This window comes from Polistes dominula, unplaced genomic scaffold (genome assembly GCF_049000335.1).
Source record: "Polistes dominula isolate Pdom_NZ unplaced genomic scaffold, Pdom_raw_medaka contig_12, whole genome shotgun sequence".
NCBI lineage: Eukaryota > Metazoa > Arthropoda > Insecta > Hymenoptera > Vespidae > Polistes > Polistes dominula.
In genome coordinates, this window is record NW_028301116.1 from 4,094,419 (window position 1) to 4,121,331 (window position 26,913).

Genomic DNA, 26,913 nt, shown 5'->3' on the forward strand with positions numbered 1-26,913 from the left:
CATAAGCTAGCTGACCCGTCGAGTAGGAGACTCACTTTGCAAAGCGTGCACGTCGATGTGTCCGAAGGAACGTAGCGGAACCAGAAACAGTATGGCTGGAGGATTTCAGCTGTTTCATGTCAGTGTGTGAGTGTCGATGAGTGAGAGAAGAAAAGGATCATTGCTGCTCATTCTTTTCACTGTGAATTTCTAATTAATGTAAGTATAATTATATGTAAATTAATACCTTTTTTTTGTTCGCAAATTTAAGTTCAATGTATGTAGATAAGTTTCTATATTTTATATTTGATTTTGATCGTTCACTATTTCATCCTTTTTCTATTAATCACTTTTTTATTGATATTGTCAATATAGATTTAAAGTCGAATTAATATCAAATATCTATTGAGCTTCTTATCATTTATTGATGAAATGATAACATTTTTTGATATTAAGATGTTCTTTTTTATCGATTTTCAGAGATTATATTGTCAGATGCAATATTGTTATATATATAGAATGATGGTTGTTATTTATTTTTAATACTATAATGGCGGAATACGTGAAATTTAATTAAATTTTAAAATAATAAATAAAATAACAAATTTATTAGGAGAGAATTAATATTAAAAATAATTAATAATAAAATATTAAATAGACTATATGAATTTATTATTCGTATGAACAAATATTTTTATTAACAATTTCAGAAAAGTGATGGCTAATTTTATATCTTGACGACTTCTTAATTGAAGGGCGTTCAATGGCCTCGCATTTTTATTCTATAATTTAATATGATTTTAATTATGAAACATTACATTTTTATATTTACATGTGACTTACATTGTTGTAATATTTTTATTAGAAAATTCGTTTCGAAATATTTTAAAATTATGAAATGAAATAAATTTAAAAATTCAAATCTTTAGTGGCGTCAGCGCCATTTTTCAAATTGAAACTTGCTTCCGGATCCAAAGAAGGTTAAAGCGGTTTGCTATCATGTTTTTTAAATCCCTAAGGTGCTTTTATATTTAATAGTCTCGTCATACGTAAAAAGTATGATTGGATATGAAGAATGAGTCAGAAGATTTGTCTATGCTCGAGTTTGAAATTAGTTTGAATTTGAAGTTGATAAAAGTTTAAATGTCATTAGTCATTATATATGTATAAATAAGAATTATTTTTATTTAAAAAAAAAAAAATAATGTGAACGTTTTAAAGAAGTTTGTGTTTGTTGATCAAGTCCTGCCAACGTAAGTAAACACTTATTGAACAATTTGTAGGGTTTTCACAATTTTCATGAGTATAAGCAAAAATTCATTGTCAATTATCTTTCTTTGTAAGATAAGAAAAAAAACATTGATGAATCAACAGTGAAACAATTGAAAGTGAATCTTATTAAATCTTAAACAAGTATTTTTGAACATACTATATTTGAAATTAGATTGTCTTTTGTTAATGTTCAACTAATATTTGAATTTTATTCACAATTATTTTCTAAATGATCTGTGATTCTTAACAGGTTTACCTAACCTAAAAATTATTAGACATTTCCAAATGTCAAATCTGTGTTTAACATTATGATTATAACAATGATAGATACATGTTAGAAGATGTTAATTCTTAAATAACATTTTATTAACTTGTAAGAATATTTATTTCATTTATTTTACTTAGATTACTTTAAAAAACATTTATGGCTATTTTACTTTCAATACATTGAAGTCGATAGGTATACAGTATTTAATCAATATTGAATTGTGTTAACTGATATATTTTATTAAAGCTTTCATAAACAGAAAATAAACTAAAGTATGTGTGATTTTAAATGAGTTACATTAAAAATCATATTTTACTGTTTCTATGGTCTTTTTAGTACGCATTGATTTTATACAAATATTTTCATATTCTTATTAAGACACTGCTTGTCTAGGAATATCAGATTTGAGTTAATAGATTCAATTAATAGTTTATTTATGAAATTGATAAATTACCATTTATTGCATAAATAAAAGTTTAGAAATACATGCTGAAATTGTTTATGACATAAAAATTCATATAATTGCACAAAAACTTTATTCTATAAATTTGATGTTACTAAATTTTCTTATCAATATTTCATAAAATTATTCTTGCATTATTTAAAAGTATTTAGGTCTCCAATATAAATGTTAATCATCATTTTAAATAAGTTAGTAAATTTGTTTTACAAATTTTAATTTTTTTGTTTAATTGTGAAAAAAGTTATTAACATTATTAATAAAAATCAACAACAACATGTAATGTTTACTATGACGTAGTTTAAAAATAAAAAATAAAAACAATATAGAAATCTTATAATTAAAGTAAGTGTCAATAAATATAAGGTGGTGGTGTCATCTGTCGAAATTCTGACGTCACTGGTCAATGCCATGACGTCATTGGGGTCTTTGCGTTAGACCATTTATTCATCATAATAATAATTCTTGAAGAAAAATTTCTGACAGACGGTTGTGACTGGTAGATTTCTAATTAAGAATATTTTCTTCAACAATTCATCTACTTCATATTAAATAAATAGACTTTACAAGGAAGTAATTTAATTGGTCAGACTTGTTGAACAAGACAAAACTTATCTCGGTTGTTCATCTCGCCAAGTAAAATTAAACGGTAGCTCAGATATATATTGCGAAAATTTATCTGTAAATAATAAAAATAATAATAAAAAATATACAAATTCTTATCGATCGATTTTATAAAGATCGAGTTGCAATAATAATTGTATGCTTTGTAGGTTAACTTGTAGGGAATTAAAAAAAGAAAGAAAAGAAAAATGGAAGGTACTTCCATTTTTTAAAAAATTTTCAACATTTTACTTTTCGGTGTCACACATACACATACATTCATTAAAATATTGCTAAACATACTCTAATGCAACCTTACACATATAATATTTCTGTATATATTTACATACCTTATGTGTTCTCGTTTTATTACCGATTTTTTATTTCGCAAAAATGTCGCACATTAATTGAAAGGTGCAAAAGAAAAGAGTTTTTTTCTTTTTTTTTTATTCATTTTCTAAAAATCCATCATTTCGCGCGTGCTACTCATTAAAATAACATGCCCGCTTATATTTTTTCTATTTCTTTTTTAAATTTTTTTTTCTATTTTGTTCCCAACAATTTTTCCTTTTATTTATTTTTATTTTTTTCCCGTTTTGTGGTTTTCTGTCTTCGATGAGAACAGGTCAACCATTTTTTTATTCATGCTTTCTTCTCGTGATCTTTCGTACTTAGAAAGAGGTTTAAGTATGAATGTTCTGCGAATGAAGTTATTGTTAGCAATACAAAGAAGATAGGCAGAAATTGTGCAAATTAAAATAATGAATAGAAATATGTTTTTATATAATTGATATCTACAAAAATTTATAAGAGAATTTTTGAATATTTATTTATTAAATCAAAGATTAATATTTTCTATAGTATTATTATATAAATAATAAAACTATTAATAGTTTTATTATTTATTAGTAAGTGTTGTATAAATTAAGTAGTTATTACATTTTGTCGGATATAAATAAATAACTATTAATATTATATTATTTATTTGATCGGTATAATTTTGAAAAATTCTATTAACAAATATTTTAATTAAAATATTTTAACTCTTAATTAAAAATACCGCAATGATAAATACCACCTTAATATTTTTTTCTACACTAAGTTAGTAACTTGTTAAAAAACAGAATTACAGATCATTTTCTAACACATTGTAATTATTATTCATAATTATTATTACATCTTTAATATAGTTTTACTTAAGTAATAAAATATGCAATAAAGTATGGCGCGTGTCTCAAGGTTGAAAATAAGCTCAAATAAAAACGATGGTCGGGTTCGCGATTCGTCACATTTAGGAGCATACTATCGAACGCGATATATTGTATACAACGTTGCATTAATCCTATTCAAAAGAGTCATTCAAAATGTAGCACATCGATTGGATATAAAAATGTTTCCCTTTATTCTTTTTTTTATTCTATTCTCTTTTGTATATTTTTGCAAGTTCGTTTGTTTGTATTTTAATTTTCAATAATAGTCTGATGAAAAAAGGCGACACTCTCGATTACCAGGATTTACGAGATATTGCAAATTATCGACGTTTCCAACGATTCCTACTTGGAATAGTTACAAGAGAATCGATATTCGAGTAATTGGGACTATGCTATATATGTATATATAGCTGTTGAAAGCTACAACTGATAATCGAACCATTCTCTACCGGCATAACGATCATACACACATGTATGTATATATATTAATATGTATGTAGCACGACAATGCTACAAGTGTCGTCATTGTTTTAATTTATTATTATTTTATCAATCAATTTTTATTATTCTTATTAATAATCATAGTCCTTTTTCTAATCTTTAAATTAAAATATTACATTTTTACTAATCAAATCAATTTATATACTTATTTAATAAAATTCATAAAAAAATTTGGTATATATATATATACGATAAATAATAATCATGTATTACAAAATTTATTGTCAATTATTTTTACATTAGATTTTATTCTTATTAGAACTTTTTCATTTATACTTTTTAATATATTCTTTTCAGTTAAAAAATTTAATAACTTTTATAACAGTTAATATTAATAATATACCAATTTTTGATATAATATAATGTTAAAATTGGTCTCTAAAAAATTCAAATAAAATCAAAATGATTGTATAAAATTTATTTGATTGTTCTTATATAGTGTGTGTTACATGCTTATAAATCTTCGTGCTTGAAATTATCGATTGAATAGAACAATTCTAGCCAGCGCAAATACGTATATATACACACGTGTTTACTTTGTGAAAATATTGTAAGAAAAAAGAAATTCTAAAGAATCGTTATTATTATTATATGTATAATAATATCTACGTTCTAATAAACATTACATATTTTATATAATACGAAGGGATATCAAACGAATACGGTAATTCGAAACTACGATTAGAAATGTTATCTTTACTTTCTTCCCTCAATAAATCGGAATAAAATGATACACATTATTCGTAAAGTGAATAAAATAATGATATCGTATCAGTACATTTTTTCTATTTCATCATAAATTTTTTTTTCTCTTTATTTATCTCATTAAAATATTGAATAGGTTTTTCACGTAAAGCTTTTGTATGTTTTCGATCAATTCCATAGGATAGACAAGGATAACAAGCTATTTGATAGGAATTAAGAACTGTCTGCCTTTTCAACCTCCATATATTCATTTTCACGTATAATATACGTGTGTGTGAAGGGGGATGGTATGTGTGCGTGTATATATGTGGGTATGTGTCAAGCAAAATGTGATAGAATAAATCCGTCAGTAAAAAAATGCTCCAATATTATTTCTAACACTTGGAATGTCTATATGTTTGAATATGTGTATGTGTGTGTGTGTATGAGAAAGGGGGAAAGGTGCGTTTCTCGTATCAGACACTGCGGATACGTCCCATCCTTCACTTGAACACCCTTTGTTGGGATTATCGTTGGTGAATGCAAGAAGGGGTCATCGAATGGTGTGGGAGATTAACAAAGGTTAAACGTTTCGATTATGATGGAAAATAATATTCAACTTTCGAATTAAATAATTTAAAGTACATTAATTATATGCGTTTATTCATAAATCTTGTGTAAAAAAACAAGTATTAATCCGTATTTTGAAAAAGAAACAAATTGGAGAACTTTAGTTTTATTTCTTTTGTTTGTGGGGTCACGTAAATGGTAGCAGGTACTCGATCAAACGGAATATGAGAACTTTTAAAGGATTAAATAGATAAGGGTTGACTATAAATTAATTTTTTTATTAGATTGGTAAATACCAATAACGAAAAGATGACTAATAGATTAGTCATATTATAATGGATTTTGGTCTTATATCATTTAGAAAAAATAGGTCACGGATTTAATATTATTTGGTAGTTTTTGTTACGGAAGATTGGGGATAATTTAGTTATAATAATTAATTTATTTGCTATATTTCAAATATGTTTATATATATAATAAAATATAATATATATACAGTATAGAGAGAGAGACATATAGTATAATATGCGTATGTAAAATGGAAACAAAAATGGAGGAGCAACTGTAGGGGGTTGATGTAAAATTGAGGAGAAAGATCTTGTACTATATATTCAAATGATATTTTATACTACATATAATATATACTAATAGTACTTTATAAATATATAATAAAACATAGGGTATATACATATATATAGTATATATATATATAGTATAGATAATATATATCTATAGTATAAAAAGAAGAATAGAAGAGCTATTGTTAGGGATGGTGTAAAATCTAAGAGAAAGCAAAGATGATTGAGAAAAAGAAATTGAGATAAAGATATAAAATAGGAGGGAAAAGTAAATATACGAAGACAGCGTGTGTCTCAACGGCGACAATGTGGGCAGCACGGTAACTTATTGATTGCTCCATAGAAATTGGCCGGCGCCGCCCGTGTCGCATCGGTCGATCGCGTTTTCTTCGCACATGTTGACGTCACACCATGCTATTGATTTTCCTTACAATTGAGCCACCCTATTGGCTACCCGACTCAAACTGCGCGCGCATCTTTTCACTAATGGCGTCTCACTTCTCTTTCTCTTTCTCTTTCTCTTTCTCCCTTACTTGCGTTCTATCTTTCTTTCTTTTTCTAACTTCGAACGGCAGCCGCCGCCATCTTTATTCGGAGTTCGACATACCCTTTCGGCCTTGTTTGTAGTGCCAGTCGCGGTACCACTCGTCGTGGTGGGCCCCGTCTTGGTAGGGATTCTTATTCCTTTTAGGGTAGGGACGATTCACAGACCAGGGTGCGTCCCAACGCATAGGATTTTTCAGAGTAAGGATTGTGTAGAGGGTAGTAAGACGACAGGTAAGCTATCCCTCTAGAGAGATAGCCATGCTTTTTTTTCTCTGTCTTTCTCTCTCAGTGGGGATTTGCGAAAAGGGTTAACATCTTAGAGAGGGATTTTCTTTCTTATTATTTCTATAAAACATCCGAGACCTAATCGAATTATTTTCTTTTTTTTCACCTGACAATTTCTACATTATTCTTTTCAGTTCCTCTATTTTCTTTTTTTTTTTTTTTTTTTAAAGAAAAGAAAAAATAATTAGGGTTTCATAAAAATACACAAAATGCATATAACCAAAATGGATGACGGTCTGATCCATTGTCCACTTTGGTTATCCAATAATGAAATTCATCGATAAAAGGTAACAGGTAGTCTCGAACGAAACTATTTTTTTTTTAAATGTAATAATTATAATAGCAACAGTAGCAGTAGCAACAACAACAGCAACAGCAGCAGCAGCAGCAGCAACATGTATTAATAAAATACAATAATAATACTTTAGATATTGAATCGAGTAGAGGAAAAAATGGAACAGTTAACTCGATTAGAATATTATCAATAATAATTTTTTTTATGTATATTATAGTCTACACACACGCACGACCCGTAATAGAAACTATGTTTTAAAATCAAACCAAAGATATAATGAATAGAAAGCTAGATTGATAGTTAGATAGATATATAGATAAATAATTAGATAGATAAAAGAGAGAAAGAAAAAAGAAATTTGGAGATAAAGTTAGAGGGGAGAAAAACGTCTTAGGCTTACTCGTTATCATTGTATAGAACTTATATGAAAAGGGCTTAATTTTTTCGGATTTGTTCGAAAAAATGGCGTAGGCGCAGTCGTTCGCCTTCTACATACTCTTTCCCCCTCCCTTTCTCACTCTCTCTCTCTTTCTCTCTTTCTCTTACACATACGTCGATCGACGCAGGCGCCCGCAGTGCACTTGACTCTCAGCGACCGACATTACCAAAACGTAGGAGCATTGCTAGCTGTTCTCGGCATCGGGGTGGATCTGCGAGAGCGAGAGAGACGGCTGCGTGAAAGAAATATACACACACACACATACACATACACACGTACACACATTTCACATACGCACACGTTACACGTACACACGTTAACGCAAATACGCACATAATATAAATATTAAAAAAGAAAAAAGGAAAAAGTTATAATTAATAATATGCAAATCGAAAGATCGTTACTGTCATTGTTAATAATAATATAATAATAATAATAATAATACTAATAATAATGTTCTCGTCTCGCAGTATGTATCTCGATCGTCGATCGTCGTCTAGTGCACCGAGATAGTAATCTCGAGTGTTATTTTTTTTTTTCAAATCTATATCTCTCTATATATATTTTTTCTCTCTTTCTCTCTCTCTCTGTCTCTCGTTTTCTTTCTCCTTTTATCTCCATTTCTCTACCAGTCGGTTCTAATCGCGGTTGCGTCGATGCCGTACGACGTCGACGGGCGACGTCGTCTTCGTGCGCTCTTTATGCGCGCGTCCCTCAGTGTTCATCAGTGATTATATTATTTACCTTACATATTATACAACACAAGGAAAGAAATACGAGTAAGGAAACAACGGTCATTGGTAAAAGGGGTGGAATTTAAATTCGATCGAGGTAAGCTAAGACTTTTGGATACTCAACACAATAACCCCCTTTTTGGTTTCTTATTTCAATACATGCATGGTAGATATATCTATCTCTTTTTATTTCGTTTCATCCATCTATCTATATATCTATCTCTCTCTTTGTCTTTTCAAACTCCCTTGAAACTCGAACCAACCAACCCGGTTCTCTATCGATCACGGTACGATGCCTTTCTCATTTATCCCACTCCTTACTTTCTCTCTCTCTCTCTCTCTCTTTCTCTCTTTTTGTGTCTATCTTTCGTTTCGTTACTTCTCGAACGTCCTTCGGAAAGATTCGATCCCTTTCGGTGTTTAGAACTTCTCAGTTTTCTTCGAATCGTTGCCTTTCGTTGCTGTCGACCTGACCTCGTCTCTCTCTCCTTCCCTATTTATCTCTTCGTGTTCACATTCTTCGATTTTTGTTATTATTATTATATGTTTTATTAATTATTGTTTATTATACTAATAATGATGCTTACAATTAGAGAGTTTTTATTATTACATTGGTTTTGATATTTTGAAATTTGTCTTTAAAATGGTTGTTATAATGGATTATAGTGCGAAATATGAGTGTATATTCGATTTTATAAATGGCTGACTATTTCACTCGTCTCGTTCTACTTGTACGGCCATTCGTCGAGTTGCATCACGTAAGGAGAAGAAGTCCGTTTAAATACGGACTAGTAGTGTTACTTCAAGTAGTACAACTCAACGTTTTCCATCATTGAGTGAGATCTTTGACTCACTGCTGGTGCATTTAATTTTTCTTATTAAATATACGTATGAATGAGAATGTTTATATCAGTGTGTTGAACGTTGGTAGTGATGTATAAAATTGTTGAAACATTATTAAAAATTAATCTTCTAAAAAAAAATTCGAAACATATTTTGAAATCGAAGTAATATTTCTCTCAGTTCGAATTTTTATAATCAATTCGAAGGAATTAGAATTATTGACCGAATAGCGTTCTAGATTCCTCGAATAAGAAACGACGAGTAGAATCTCTTCCATTTCTAATGGCACAGACCTTATTGATTTATCGTTTATACCATTTTCGGAAAATTGTTTCATTCGTTTTACTGTATTTTAAATAGAATATCTGTCTTCTCATGTGTGTCTATTTAAATTTTGGATTTGTTAGTTCAATATTTCGTTAGATTGTTTGAGTATTAAAGTTGTTTGTTAATTAAAATAATATGGGATACGTCGATTTTATCTCGTTATATTTACGAGTAACTACGTAGTACATACACATACGCTCAAATAAATGTATATTATATATATAACTAAGAGTGTGAGAGAAAAAAAAGCTCTATGTTACAAATTGTTCGTGTGCCAGGATAACCGTATGGAAGAGCGCATGTGTGTGTACATAATCGAGCACTCTGAGTCATTCCATAATTAACGCGTACGAAAATTTGCATTTTCTTTCCTACCAATTTACTTTCCATTGGAGTACAAAATAATTCAGTCCAATCCAATCAATTTCTTTCAACATGACTATCACAACGTGAAATTATTTATTTGACTTTATGTGTGATTATCAAATGAATCTCTAAATTATTCCGTTCGATTGACATGCTTTTTCTCAAATTTATTTACTGTGAGAAAAAACACAAAAAAAAGAAAAAGAAATAAAATTATTAGTTTGTGAAATTATTTTCAAATCTTCTCGTTTTTGATTGGATCATATTTAGAAATGATCTCACAGGTTTGAAATTATTTATCGTTTGATAGTTTGCCCTAACTGAAACGTAAAATTATTTTTAAATTCCATTTAAATATTCCGATAATAAAAGTTAAATTGTAAACTTCATTTTTTAACTTTTGTTTTTGTTAGAATCGATGTGGAAATAATTTACATTTAAAATTTCAAAATGGAAGTCGATTAAAATGTATAAACGATTTAAGTTTACTTTAATATAGTTTTTCTAATATACTTTTTTTTATATTTGTTTTATATCGTAGAGAGACCTGACCAAAGGCACATAATAATAACGTGACTATAATAATTGTAAGGAACGTTGAAGGAGTAAAAAGAAAAAAGCAAAGATGTCGTCGGTGAAAGTAGCGGTGAGGGTTCGACCCTTTAACAATCGTGAAATATCACGCGAAGCACAATGCATCATTGAAATGTCAGGCAATACTACTTGTAAGTAATATATGCCGCAATATATATAAATGTAATTACAAAATAATAAGAATGGAATAAAAGAAAATAATAATTCTTGAAATATTTTCAATCAATAGCAATAGTAAATCCGAAAGTACCAGCTGGCAGTAAGGATGCAATAAAAAGCTTCAATTATGATTATTCGTACTTTTCCATGGACGTGAGTATATTCAACAATTATATTTCTTTTTAACTATAAGAGAGATAAAAATAACAAATAAATTTCAAATATTACAGCCATGCGAGTCTAATTATTCATCACAAATTATGGTCTACAAAGACATAGGCGAGGAAATGTTAGAACATGCATTTGAAGGTAACAAATGAAACTTAAAAATAATTTGAACAATCTAATTATTACAACAATAACGATGACGATAATTTGAAATGAATTATTATTATTATAGGCTACAATGTTTGTATATTTGCTTACGGACAGACCGGTGCTGGAAAATCTTATACGATGATGGGTAAACAGGAAGATGGTCAAGAAGGAATAATACCTCAAATTTGTAAAGATTTGTTTCGTAAAATAAGTCGAAATTCATCCGAACAATTGAAATATTCGGTTGAGGTGAGTTATATGGAGATTTATTGCGAGAGAGTTAGGGATTTGTTAAATCCAAAGAACAAAGGAAATTTACGTGTACGTGAACATCCTCTTCTTGGACCTTACGTTGAGGATCTTTCCAAATTAGCTGTGATGTCTTATCAAGATATTCATGATCTCATAGACGAAGGAAACAAAGCAAGGTTTGTACAAATAATTAAACAAAATATAAAAAAAATGATTCATTTGTTTACAATTGTCTTTGTCAATTATGTTTGTAATTTTGTATAGAACGGTTGCAGCAACAAATATGAACGAAACATCCAGTAGATCACACGCAGTATTTACGATCTTCTTTACACAACAAAGACAAGATTCAACGACTGGATTAGCAACAGAGAAAGTTAGTAAAATATCTCTGGTCGATTTAGCAGGTTCTGAAAGAGCCGACTCGACTGGTGCTAAAGGTACAAGGCTCAAGGAAGGTGCAAATATTAACAAGAGTCTTACCACACTTGGAAAAGTTATTAGCGCATTGGCTGAAATCGTTAGTATATTTTTGTTGTGATTATTCTTTAATATCTCTTAACTTTAATATTAACTTTAGAATTGAATTATTATTATTCGAATATTTTTAACTTCCATGAATATTTTTATCACTTGCTGCCATTAATTTGTATGCCATTTAATGGACAATTAGGCGGTAAGTTTAATTGTACCGTATATTTGTAAAATCGATAATATTTTTAAATGGAATATTTTAATTTATTAAAAATTCATGAGACATTTTTAAATATATTCTTGGTAAAATAAATCTTCAGGCTACCAAGAAAAAAAGAAGGCCGATTTCATCCCCTATAGAGATTCAGTACTAACGTGGTTATTACGTGAAAATCTTGGTGGTAATTCGAAGACTGCTATGATAGCAGCAATTAGTCCAGCTGACATTAATTATGATGAAACTTTATCAACCCTAAGGTAACTATATTTTTTGTTTTCTTATTTATTTATTTAACGACTGAAAAAATAACAAAATTGTAATTAATATAAATTTTTATTGGTAATTTTTTTTATAGATATGCGGATCGTGCGAAACAAATTGTTTGCAAAGCTGTCGTTAACGAGGACGCGAATGCCAAACTCATTCGAGAACTCAAAGAAGAAATACAAAAACTACGTGAACTTCTCAAACAAGAAGGAATCGACGTTCAAGAAGGTGAGTTACAAAGATTCTTTAACAATGTCGTTTGTTTTTCAACTATGCAACATTTCCAATTGTAAAGTGACCATTTAAAAAAAATGAAAACAGTGACTATTTTAGAATAATAATTTCCATATATAAACCTATAAATAGTTATAATAGTATATTAGTATAACGAAAAAGCAGTATAGTACAATTTTTAATAAAAATATAATACCGGGTGTGTCATAATAAATTGAAATATTTTAATAATATATTTTAATATTTGAATGAAATAGAACAATGTAGTAGTTCGTTGTATATAAAAGTCATTAACACTTCATCACCTATATTATAAAATATATTCCTGTTCTTAATTATAATCTAATATCCATAAAAAAAAGAAATATTAATATACATTTGTACTTAGATTCAGAGATATTATAATCTATGTTGCTGCTAATTTAAAAAACACAGAATAGAAATGGAAAGATATATATAAAGAAAAATTAGATAAAGAAGAAGAATACAACTATATTCTTTTTAACGAAATTAATCTAATAATGTATATGGTGCACCGTAGGTAAGCTATTTATATAGTATTTTTTTCTTTGTCCCTTTTATGCATAACGTAGGGCCAGATGGCAAAGTCACTTATGAAAAGAAAGAGCCTAGTAAGTAACAATTAACAAAAAAAGAAATTTAATCAAAAAAAAGCAGAACAAAATAAAAAAAATAAAAATTATGTATATTTAAATGTCAATGAATGACAAGTAAACACGGCAATTTTAAGCAGCGTCCAAGCAAGGCAATTGTACCATTGTGCCTTTTATTCAATATATGCTTCTATTATCACGGCCAATTGCATAATATTCATAACACTTTCATATTTTTGCAGATCTTTTTTATCAATTTTTTTCTTCTACAATTGTTTATACATATTTCTATATATTGCTTCGCGAGAGTACCCTTTTTTATTTTGATTTTTTTTTTAAATCTATTTACATGTTTAGCCATTCCGCCGTTTTGAAAATGTGTCCAATATGTCTGCCCTACATAAACAAAAAATTTAATAATAATAACAAAAAAAGATGATAAGAACGTAAATGAAATAGAACAAAATGTTATAATAAAAGTAAAGAAAAAATTATTTAGAAATCAGTGTGCACATGTTAGAAATAATTTTCATGACAAGTTACAGATATAGTTACATTTCAATTCATTGTTTAAAATATAATAGTATTTTCATATGATAGTATTAGATTGCAAAATAATATGATTACAAGTTTTTAGATTGTTGAATTTAACATTTGAAGCGTATCGAATGCGCGATGAAGAAAATAACGAATCGCATTTTTTTAACAATCAATTATTTTGAATAATTAATATACAATTATTAAGAAAAAATAATTAAAGTTACTATATATATATCGCCTACCATGCTGCATGAATGTGCAAAAAATCCTCTAGTAAGATGATAAGGATAAATGCATGGTAGAATCAGGCTGAATTATGGCTGCATTTATTATATCAAATATTGTTGTATTATTATTATTATTGTTATTATTAATATTATTATTCACATATATTGCATGAATATATTTTATTTATATATATATATTCTATTTAATAATTTACAACGATCGATTGTGTATAATTAAATTTATATTATTGAAAGAAAATTTGAAAAAATCTTTCGTTTCTAAATGAACAAATAATACAATAATAATTAAAAAGATAAAATGTGTTGATTTATGCGATTCGTTGTTCTTGAAGTAGTAGCATGTATATACGCTTAAAAAAAAAGCTTATCTGTTAGGTGTATATATATTATATATATTATTATATTTGACATAGATAATTATTCTTCAATAATAATTCACTTTTCAGATGTCATTCATTTTAAAAATTTGTCGATATGTTAGTTTCTTCTTCTTTCCCCATAAAAGAAAATGTTATTAAAGGAAAAAAAAAAAGAAATAAGAATTTATGCGTACAAGTTGTGACCCAGTTTTGCTTCGTAAAATTTTATGGGAAAAAAACTGGGACACTTCGTACGTATAAAAATCTTATTGTTAGATAAAAAAAAAAACAATTGTTTCTATGTGTTTTAACCTGATTACATAATAGTGTCTGACGTCATATTTATTAATCATGCTTTTCTCATCACCACCCTGCTAATATTTCGCCTCGTTCCCTAGAATTACGTTTAGAAAATAATTCAATATTTTTAGAAATTATTTTTTATCTGAAATAATCATCTTATGTTCTAACTACAAACAAAAAATATTAAAATCTATGTTATACGTGTAGATTAAAAAATTATAGATAAATTATTTGAACGATTATTATTTAGATGAATAATATAGATCAAAATTATTATTCATTGTAAATGATAATTAAAAAAAATAAATAAATAAATAAAAGGGAGCAGACGAAAGCGTCAATAAAATCTCTTTGCTTATGCTATTGCCTTAAAGTTATGGCTTTGTGTGTGTTTTGTTAAAAAAAAAAAAAATATTTGACGTCGCTCCACCACGAGCACGATATTTATAATAATAATAATAATAATAATAATAATAATAATAATAATAATAATAATCAAATTGATAAAGATCATTATAATAAAAATAATAATAGTAATAAAAGAAAAGACAATTAATCATGACAAATAATTTCTTTTCATATATATAAAAAAAAAAAAATAGAAAAAAATAAAAAAAATAAAAAAAAGATAAATGAATAAAGAAATCTTCGAGAGTATATTAAATATTGTATTTTGTCTTTTCTTATAATCTGCAGGGGATGAAATCATTCGAACGAATAAACGCGAGGATGATTACAACAAAGAATCTCGTGCGAGAATTCCCTCTCACACAACTTCGACTATTGCCGAAGAAGCGGTCGATCAGTTACAAGCATCAGAGAAATTAATAGCCGGTAAATGAAAATATCACGTAACATTTTATATATATATATAAATATCGTCTTTCATCCTTACTTTTCATCCATAAAAAAAAATGAAAGAAAAAAGTAATGAATTCTTCCTTTTTTTTTCTCATCGTTTTTAATTAAACTCTTTTCATATATATATATTTTTATATACCAGAGCTTCTCGAAGCGTGACTTTCTATGACCCCATATGGGATTTAAATTAACAAATTCCTGGACTTTGGTAACATAACAGAAATCTTCTAGTGTTACCGTGAATATTAATGATAGTGAAATAGAAGATATCATAGAGAATTGCGAAAATGTTCCCTAGTAGCACGAAATATTGAAAAATATTATAAGACATTGAATCTCTTTTTAATATTAAATACATATGTATTCAATATTTTTTAATATTTTGTGCTACTAGGGTTTGTTGGAGTAAATGGTACTCGTTAAATAGAACAAATTTGAGAAGCCCTGATATAATAGTACATATAATAATAATTCATATTTATATTAATACATCATTTTAATATAAAATAATAAATAATAATGTTTAGAATTAAACGAAACGTGGGAAGAAAAATTGAAGAGAACCGAATCGATTCGACTCCAACGCGAAGCCGTGTTCGCTGAAATGGGTGTAGCAGTGAAAGAAGATGGTGTAACGGTTGGTGTATTTTCACCAAAGAAAACCCCACACTTGGTTAATCTAAATGAGGATCCCTTGATGTCCGAGTGTCTTATTTATTATATCAAAGATGGTTTTACGCGTATTGGAAGCGCTGAAGCTAATATACCACAAGATATACAACTTTGTGGTCCACATATATTGAGCGAGCATTGCGTATTTGAAAATCATGAAAGTGTTATCACTCTGATGCCTAAAAAAGATGCTTTGATTTATGTTAATGGTCGTGAAATAACCGAACCGATCGTACTCAAAACTGGATCACGCGTTATTCTTGGCAAAAATCATGTATTTAGGTTCAATCATCCTGATCAAGGTACTTTTTATTGTCTTCGTTATTTTTTTGCAAATTTTTTTTCTATCCTACTTACGATTGGGTTAATTTATGCAAGAATTTGTTGACTTCTTAATAATACTAAATTTATTAAACCTAATAAGGATTCTACATTTTTGTGATCTCACATTTGAAACTAATTTATCAACCAACCCATATATAAACATAGTTTTGATTGAGAACTTTCAAATTACTTTGAAATTATATTACATGAGTCATTGGAAAACATAAAATAATAACTTGTAATTATTGTTTGAAAGTAAAGCTGTATGCTTCTCGGAATTTATACTATTCGTTATTAAATAACTCATTAAGAAACATTGTCAAACAACCACAATAACGAGTAATGTTATATAAGATTATTTTTTTTGTTTTTTTTTCTTTTTTTTTTTTTTAATTAAAATCTTCAAACCGTAAACATTAAGGGTTGGTGATAGTTAATTGCATAATTTGACTCAATTAATCAATTTTGGGAGAATGTTATTTTATTTTTTTATTTTATTTTCTTTAAACAAATAGTACGTGAACGAAGAGAAAAAAATTCACCCGCCGAGACCCCCGGCAACGGTGAGACCGTTGACTGGAATTTCGCACAAATTGAATTATTAGAGAAACAAGGTATCGATCTCAAATTGGAAATGGAAAAGAGATTGATGGTACTCGAGGAACAATTTCGAAAAGAGAAAGAAGAGGCCGATCAATTCTTCGAGGAACAACGCAAGGTAAGATAAATGCATGCCATTTTTTCATTTTTACCCCAGTTCACTTTTTTCTTACCTTGCATTAACATGGTGGTAAAACTGAAGTCCTTTATTTTATTTTCTTTTTTCTTGACAATAGAGTTACGAAGCACGAATAGATGCCTTGCAGAAGCAGGTAGAAGAACAAAGTATGACTATGTCAATGTATAGCAGTTACACACCAGAGGATTTCAATAATACTGAAGAAGATATATTCGGTATGTATGATAATGAAATAGCTGTGAAATCGCTTAGTATAATAATATTAACACATTTTCTGTTCAATTGATTTTCGTTAACCTTTCGTATATAAGTTGCATGGGTCATATATGACCCACGTATTAACAGTCACAATTTTAAATGACTTGAACAAAAAGTTCAATATTTTACGACACTAAATGTATTAATAAACTAATCGATTTCACATTAATATTCAATAGAGTTTTAATACGTATTTTAACGAATTACTTACTTTATGCAAACATAAGTTAATCGTTTCACCATTTGGCACGTTTTATCACACTCTCGTTAGAGTTCGTTGAATTAGTATGTTTTTATATATTCAAAAGTTCATGATCATTTCATTCCTTCATTATTTTCAAATCATTTGGTATATATATTTAAAATTTTGTTTCATACGCAAAGATCATTTCATTTGTTATTTGATGCACTAGTACTACCCGATCATTCTGATTATCGTAGAGCGTAGTTGACGAAGACATTGGTACATGCTTGGCTTTTCTGACTGTTTTGCCTTGTGATGGCTTGCATTTCAGTCAACCCCTTGTTTGACGCAGAGAGCAACTGGACCGAGAGAGATTTCCAATTGGCTGCGTGGGCCTTCCGCAAGTGGAAGTATCATCAGTTTACCAGTCTTCGAGATGATCTATGGGGCAATGCGATATTCCTCAAGGAAGCCAATGCAATATCGGTTGAACTTAAGAAAAAGGTAAGAATCATCTAGGAACAAATATTGTATACCCTTAAACTTCTCACCTCTTCTAAACATGAAGTCAATTCGTTCAATCTTATATGAAACCATGTAAAGTAAAATGGCACAATCAGGTGAATAAAATTTGTGCTGTTTGAATGTTGTCCAAGTTGATTTGTGCAATATGGAAATTGTGTTTTAAATTATAATTTTGGTACAAGGTAGTATATTGAAACTGTGTTAAATTAAAATTTAAAAAATAGCACAAATCAGGTTAATTAAAGTTGTACCGTTTGAGAGTTGTCTTATATGTTGTCGCAATTTTTATGATAATTTTCATGTTATTTGGATTACAGGTTCAGTTCCAATTTACGTTATTGACGGATACACTATACTCGCCACTACCGCAAGATCTTTTACCAATTGCAATTGATGATGAAGATGAAGAAGAAAGACCATTCCCTCGCACAATCGTTGCCGTTGAAGTTCAGGATACAAAAAATGGTGCTACACATTATTGGACCTTGGAAAAATTAAGGTAAGAGAGAAGATCAGTTTGATATTAAAAAAAAAACATATATATTTGATATTTGATTGATGAAATGAATGTTTATATAGGCAAAGGTTAGAAACTATGCGTGAAATGTATCACAATGAGGCTGAACTTTCACCTACATCACCAGATTTTAATATTGAAACTATCACGGGTGGTGATCCGTTTTATGATCGGTTCCCATGGTTCCGTATGGTTGGAAGGTAAATAATTTTATTTTTAATATTAAATTTATTTAATGTGTGATTAAAACATTGATATATTTAATTTCAATTTATAGATCATTCGTATATCTTAGCAATTTGATGTATCCTGTACCACTTATTCACAAAGTTGCTATAGTTAACGAAAAAGGTGATGTCAAAGGTTATTTGAGAGTAGCCGTGCAAGGTGTTGTTGGTAAATATTAACAAATAATATAACAATTACATATAATTTTTTAACATATATTTATAATACAACATATATTACATATATATTATGTAACATATAATAGCGATTATTTTTTTTTACCGAGGGTAGGTTGCTAGCCTTGCTCTCGAACACTCTTCCTTTATTTGGGCTTTGGATCATATAATATATAACATATATTAATAGATTTAATTATGAATAATACAATTATTATTATTATTTTTGAATTTCTTTCTTAGGAGAAGAAAATAGCGAGTACTCCAGCGGCGTTAGACAGTCTGCACGTATCTCATTCGAAGATGATTTATTCGGTGGACACAAACATAACAAACGCAACACACTTTTGGCTCAAACATTGGAAAAGAATCGTCAAATACTCATGAACGATGATCGCGTTATAGGTCATAACGAATTACACAAGGATTTGAAAGATGAAGATGATATTGGTGATGCAGATAGTGGAAGAGGTGATAGTTCTGTTTCCAGTGATATGAAGGAAGAAGATTTACCAGATCATTTACAACTTGGTGCTGAGTTCACATTTAGAGTTACGGTGTTACAAGCAATGGGTATCTCAACCGAATATGCTGATATTTTCTGTCAATTCAAGTATGTAAATAATAATATATTATCAAGATAATTTATTTAAAAATTGTTAACCTGATAAATGTTAGAATCAAAATTCAATTGATAATTTTTATAGTTTCTTACACCGACATGATGAAGCATTTTCAACGGAATCGGTAAAGAATACCAACAAAGGATGTCCACCTGGATTTTATCATGTACAAAATGTAAATAGAACAAAGGACAATTTTATTTAATCAAATTCGAACGATTACCTACTAATATCGTTCTAATATTCCATGTAGATTACTGTCACTGTCACGAAATCTTTCTTGGAGTATCTTAAATCACAACCGATTGTATTTGAGATCTTCGGACATTATCAACAACATCCGTTACACAAGGATGCTAAACTGGAATAGTCAGTAAACGATTTATATAAAATAATAATATTAATATATTAAAACTAGTATGTATTAGACTAAAACTAGTAAATATTAAAACTAAATGGAATAGGTGTCTGGAAAATTTGTAATATAGACAAGAACAAAATTGAAGGTTTTCCTTCCAGACATTTATTCAATTATTTTTTAATACAGGATGACTAAAACTTGTTTTGTATTTACCTAGTAGCGTACGACAACCACCGAAAAGGATGTTACCACCATCAATACCAATAAGTCAACCAGTACGTTCACCAAAGTTTGGTAGCGTTTTACCATCCCCTAGTACGTCGCACATTCATGCAAAATATGACGTACTCGTGTGGTTTGAAATTTGTGAGTTAGCACCGAATGGCGAATACGTTTCATCCGTTGTGGATCATAGCGATGATTTACCCTGCCGCGGATTATTCCTCCTACATCAAGGAATTCAACGTCGTATTCGTATCACCATAGTACACGAGCCTGCTTCAGAATTACGATGGAAAGATGTAAGAGAATTGGTAGTAGGTCGTATTAGAAATACCCCAGAACCGGAAGAGGAAGACAACGATTCGTCTGTACTTTCATTGGGATTATTCCCAGGTGAATATTTAGAAGTTAAAGGTGACGACAGGTGTATGTTCAGATTCGAAGCGGCCTGGGACAGTTCTTTGCACAATTCGGCCTTGCTCAACAGGGTCACGTCTTATGGTGAACAAATTTTCATGACCATCTCCGCATACCTTGAGGTTTGTTTTGTTTTTGTTATAAAAGAAAAAGAATTAATTATTTTCCTAGGATAAAAAATATCGTTGAATCTTTTGATTTGATTATAGTTGGAGAATTGTGGTAGACCAGCTATCATTACAAAAGATTTAAGCATGATTATTTATGGCAGAGATGCCAGAATCGGGCCAAGATCATTGAAACATCTGTTCAGTGGAAGTTATCGTAACCAAGAAGCTAATCGACTTAGCGGCGTCTATGAATTGGTGCTGCGACGTTCATCGGAAGCAGGTAGCCCAGGTTTGTCCTGTGTATCCCTTAGTGTAGCAGCTTGCTACTATTTATCCTAAGTTACAGCGTATTAAAACGTTTGCACTGGTCGTATTATTATTATGAAAAACAAAAGCTCATAGAAGATGAAAAAGACATAATAATTATGTGAACATTTCCCGTATGACGATAATGTTGATTATTTATCCTTGGTGCTCTTACTATATATATATTTGGCATTTGTAATAGTACTTACAACGATCTCAATCATCTTGCTTCTTCTTCTATCAGGCGTACATCAGCTTCGCCTAATTATTCGAACGCGAAGCTTCGTGCAGACATTTCAGTAAACATATTATAAATTGTTTTATTTCAATAATTATATATTATAATTACTTGTTTATTTTCCTATCGGAAATTGTTTATTTTTTTATTTATTACCTTAGGCGTACAAAGGCGACAACGTCGCGTATTAGATACGAGTTCAACTTACGTCAGAGGTGAAGAAAATCTTCACGGTTGGAGACCACGAGGTGACAGTCTGATCTTTGATCATCAATGGGAACTTGAAAAATTAACCAGATTGGAAGAGGTTGAGAGGGTCAGACATACTTTACTTTTAAGAGAGAAACTTGGTATTGATAAAATGCCTATGTGTAATAAACCGTTACATGATTTCACAAAAAGCGAGAAAGTGAGTTAAATTCTTTTATTTTTTTGAACCATAGTAAACATTAAAAGTATCCCATATTTTCTTAATACCTAATTAAAATTAAACATATACTTTGATAAATTTTAATAAACAATAAAATATCGGTGTAACGTGGCTGCTTTAATTTTTTTACATTTCATGCTGAAAATAATAAAGGGATTATGGAAATTTTTTATTATCATATTTATATTGTTTTACAGGAGGTTTGTAACATGGTTGCAAAAGCTACGAACGAGTCACACGCCAGCCCTATCAAACTCAAACGCTCTACGAGCAAAGACGTTTATGAACCTTGGGAGATGACTGATAGGGAAAGAGAATTGGCAACTAAATATATTAAACTTATTCAAGGTAGAATTCCAAGCAAAGAACCGATTTTATTATCTGATGTTTCCCCAGGAGAAGATACGATGGGAGACATGTCAGCATCTATGCTATCATCAGTGTTATCTTCATCTTCTCAAGAGTTAGTTTACATTTCATTTTTTTTTAATATTTTTATAAATTCAACGTTTACATTGAACACTTTATTTGTATTTTGTATTTTTACAGATTAAGTTCACCCGAAAGAGCCAAATTGCAAGAATTGCAAGAAAGCATGTTAACTAGCGAAACGATCGGTCAGTCTTGTACAGCACCAGCACCAATGGGATCCTCTTCACCTTCGAAAGAAAATTTAGTGTTATATGTACCGGAAGTTGAAGAAATTCGCATCAGTCCTGTTATTGCTAGGAAAGGATATTTAAATGTATTAGAACACAAGACTAACGGATGGAAGAAACGTTGGGTTGTAAGTAGTATAAATAAATTAAAAATAATATTACCAGTTTACAAGAGAAAGTTCAAACGATGTTTGATTTACTTTTTTTTCATTGATATTTAGGCAGTACGTCGACCGTACGTTTTAATTTTCCGAGAAGAAAAAAGATCCCGTAGAAAGAGCTTTGATTAATTTAGCAACCGCTCAAGTAGAATACTCAGAAGATCAGTTAGCTATGGTTAAAGTACCAAATACGTTCAGGTAAATAAACAATTAATTACTTTTCATTGCGGCTATTGTTATATGCAATAAATAAAATATATTTCATTTGGTTTATTTATTATTATTATAATTTATTTTAGCGTTGTAACAAAACATCGTGGATACCTTCTTCAGACATTAGGTGACAAAGAAGTGTATGATTGGTTATACGCTATAAATCCGTTATTAGCTGGCCAGATAAGGTATGAAATGTAAAAAATCTAAAAATAATAATGTAGTTAATGATAATATTTTCTTGTTGTCGAAATCACTTGTTTTAGATCAAAATTGGCACGCAAAGGCCCGGTTACTAGATCTTTAAACAACGTATCACCAACTGGTGTTACTCCGGCGTCGGAACAACAATCGAATCAAACCAAGTGAGTGATCGATGCCTTGCTGGAGGTAACCGGCGCCGTTGCAAGAGCCTCCAAGAGAATATTTCGTTGGCCAAAAGCGACATTTTCGGGCCAGGACTTCTATAGTTTTCGATTTTCAGTAGTCATCGAGTGATCGTCACGATTAAGGATACGTCAACAGACGAGAATTTATTCGCTAACCGAATCTGATGATGATGATGATGATGGTGATGATGGTGATGATGGTGATGATGGTGATGATGATTATGATATCTCTTGATATCTCGGCGTCTTGTTTTAAGGATACATACGTTATTTTATCATATTAAACAAATACACGTACACACATTTGAACACACACATGCATAAAACATACACTTACACAAAGAAAGAATGATAAGATCAAGCAAACACGAGATAGGCGCTAATATACCGACAGGAAGAAACAAATTCAAATAAACATACGAAATAAAGAAACAAAAAATAATAATAATAATAATAATAATAGTAATAATAATATTAATATTAATATTAATATTAATAATAAAAAAATAATAATAATAATATTAATATTAATACTAATAATAATAATAATAATACTAATACTAATAATAATAATAATAATAATAATAATAATAATAATAATAATAATAATAATAATAATAATAATAATTTAAAAAAAACTAAGCCCTGCTTACTTCGCCTACGTGCAGGATAAGAAAAGCGAAATACATAAGTACATAAGTAAATATTAAAATACATATTTACATTTCTTCTACGATTTAGCAATATGCTATATAAAAAGAAAAGAACAAACAAACAAACTCATTGTACCTTAGCATTTGTAGCCGGGAGAGAAAACACAATTTCGCGTTTTCGAGTTTCTCGGTACGTTTCGACGATCTTGCGAAATGTCATCGACGAGACAACGAGAAGTTCGCAGGGAATTTCGTAATCTTCTATATGTACATTTGTGTAATTTATATTCTATCCTTCATTTTATTTATTTATTATCTCTATTTCCATCTTGGATGGAAGAAAAAAAGGAAACTTAGATTCATACTCTCTTAAGAATGCGCGTTTAGAATTTTTCGCTAGGTTTTGGGTGGTGTATATGTTTATGCCTAAATATTGTGAAACATCGAGAAACGAAAGGAAGAAGAAGAAGCAAAAAATAAAGAAGATAAAAAAAAGGGTTGAAAGGAACTGGGAGAGAATGAATTAAAAAATCATTTGTTAAAAATAATTGATTTACTTAACAGTACAGTTATATACATACACACATACATAAATACACAAATATAACATACCAAAGAAGAACCACATCGATGAGTATGTAAACAAATGATTGAATTACTATTTAAGTATGTATATGTATATCGTTACGAAGGTGTGTCCTTTATTTGTTATATAGGACATATGAAGAAAAAAAATATGGAGATACTCGATTTAGACCGGAAAGGAATAATAATTATTTTCTCCATTATGTAAAATATAATATCGACATGTGTTGCGTGCGAGATAATAATTACGCTCACGCGTTATACGCAGCTTTTCATCCTTGTCAGACATTTCTATGTGCTCTGTAGTTTCTCCATTTTAAAACGAAACACAAAACAAAAATGAAAAAAAAAAAAAAGATAATAAAAATAAATGCCTCGTCTCAGATGATGCAAGTGTATAAAAAAAAACATGACAATGTCGAGGAATGGGAAAAAGAAAAAGAAAAAAGGGGAGAAGTAAGAAAGGAAAATGGAAGAAAATAAAATGGAGATTGAAAGAGAGGAGTGTCGGATGACATGTAACGTTTAAAAACAAATTAAATAGGGAAAGAAAAAAATATTACGCGAAGAACAAATCTCTAATAAGATCTCGTGGATCGTGAGAGATCGTGTTTAAAGACTGCAAGAGGCACAGTAGTATATATATATACATATATACATACATATTATCTCTTATCGAAGCTTTCTGTTCTTGTTGTACGTTTTTGATTATTAAAACGCAAATCGTTTGTTTATTCGGACACACAACCGGATTAAAACTCTAACGATTATGTAAAATATGTTATTTACGATTACAATTATAAAAAGATGAGATATGATATGATATACATATTTATCTATATATATATATATATATATATATATATATATATATATGTATATCTTTCATGCGAGAGATGCGGATAGAACGATGATTATTAATTCTATATTTGAACAAGACAATGAATAATGAAGAAAAAATTGTGGAGAAAAATTAATGTCACTTTTGAACATTTCATTATTATTACCGATATTTAATTAAGACCGCATTCAAACGATTATATGTGATTAACATTGCCCTAAAGCTTTCGCAGCTTTTTTCTTAGGGATACACAGTAAAAAAAAAAAAAAAAAAAAAAAACAAGAAATATACGAAGTATAAAAGTATCTTTTAAATACCTCTCATCTGGACCTAACTAATTAGTGTCAGAATGATGATGATGATGATAATGATAATGATGATGATGACGATGGGTGATGATTATGAGAAAATAAAAATGATTCTATTATACGAATATGGAAATATAGCATTTGTGTCTATTGCAATGAGTTACTCGGCACAACACTATTCCCCCTTTTAACTCGGAGAAAAGTTATATTTATTTATTTATAAAAAAAGAAAAGTATTATTTAATTATATTAAATATATTGCTATATTGTTTCATATCAATGTTACAAGTTATTAATAAATAATAGTGTATAACAAAGTAAGAAAGTGCAATACTATTAAAATAGATTTAGCATGTATAAAATTTTTGTTTGTTATGCTATACTATTTATTTTTATTATATTACATTATTTTTTATATGATAAATGTACTCAATAGATTTATTAGCATTTATATTAGTTAGTTTATTAAATTTTTATTTTTATATTTGTTTTTGTTTTGGAGAGTATACTTCGAGTATAAAAGGGTTGAATATATGAAATATTTGAACAATGCATGCTCACGTATTACAAACCTCGAGAGACGTAAAATTGTAAATGTTAGATATTTTATTTATTAATTTTGATTGATTAGAATCGCGTTTCGATAATCGATTCTAAATATTCAAAGTCGTTGATATAATGTATGTATGTAATAGAAATCAATCGGTAAATAGGATGAAGAGGAAGAAAAGGTACAAAGAAATAGGAAGACAGGGGGGTGGCGTCTAACTTGGACCAAAGTTTGTTATACATGTATAGATTATTATTTATTACATATAGAAATATGTAGATTATTTAATATTTATTATTTTTCTTTTTCAAATAGAGTTTTTAATGGTTTCTCTTTTTTTCTCTCTTTCCCTCTCTCTAACATTTGTTTCTTCCTCTCTTTTTATTTAATCCATCAAATTGGATTTTTTATCATTCTAATTTATCTGAAATTTATTCTTTTATATTATTTATACTTTACATACAGTATAATTTATTTTTTTGGATACATTTTTAATGGCAAGAGTACAATGTTAAAGAAATGTTTCGAATTGGTATGAAAGACTTCGTTATAAAAAATAAATCTGTTTAATAACTGTAAGAGATCGGGGAAAAATTAATGTATGTCTATAAACGAGCGTAATTGTGTAATAGGATGACGTAGCCAAAAAATGAAAATCAATTGATAAACATTTTTGGTTTTTAATTTTTCCTCTCTCTCTCTCTCTCTCTCTCTCTCTTTCTCTCTCTTTCTCTCTCTCATTCAACATTATTCAAATTTTATTGTAATTGTTTCTTTTTTCTAGTACGACGAGGGGCTAAGTCATCCTACAATTTGTCAT

General features: G+C 29.1%; 1 protein-coding gene across 1 annotated transcript; it reads left to right on the forward strand.

Annotated features, from left to right (window-relative positions):
- Nucleotides 1–4: 4 nt before the first annotated feature.
- Nucleotides 5–25,521, forward strand: unc-104 (kinesin family member unc-104). Its single transcript, XM_089176837.1, is given in 29 exon segments — nt 5–198; nt 10,503–10,686; nt 10,785–10,867; nt 10,945–11,023; nt 11,115–11,460; nt 11,549–11,810; nt 12,084–12,235; nt 12,334–12,473; nt 13,073–13,111; nt 15,240–15,377; nt 15,932–16,378; nt 16,916–17,118; nt 17,237–17,354; nt 17,913–18,085; nt 18,424–18,605; nt 18,686–18,823; nt 18,901–19,019; nt 19,271–19,640; nt 19,735–19,825; nt 19,904–20,019; nt 20,232–20,772; nt 20,860–21,049; nt 21,466–21,713; nt 21,932–22,197; nt 22,284–22,521; nt 22,615–22,653; nt 22,655–22,752; nt 22,854–22,955; nt 23,034–25,521. Coding segments are annotated over 28 exon segments (5,121 nt in total). The 5' UTR covers nt 5–198; nt 10,503–10,586; the 3' UTR covers nt 23,137–25,521.
- Nucleotides 25,522–26,913: the final 1,392 nt, after the last annotated feature.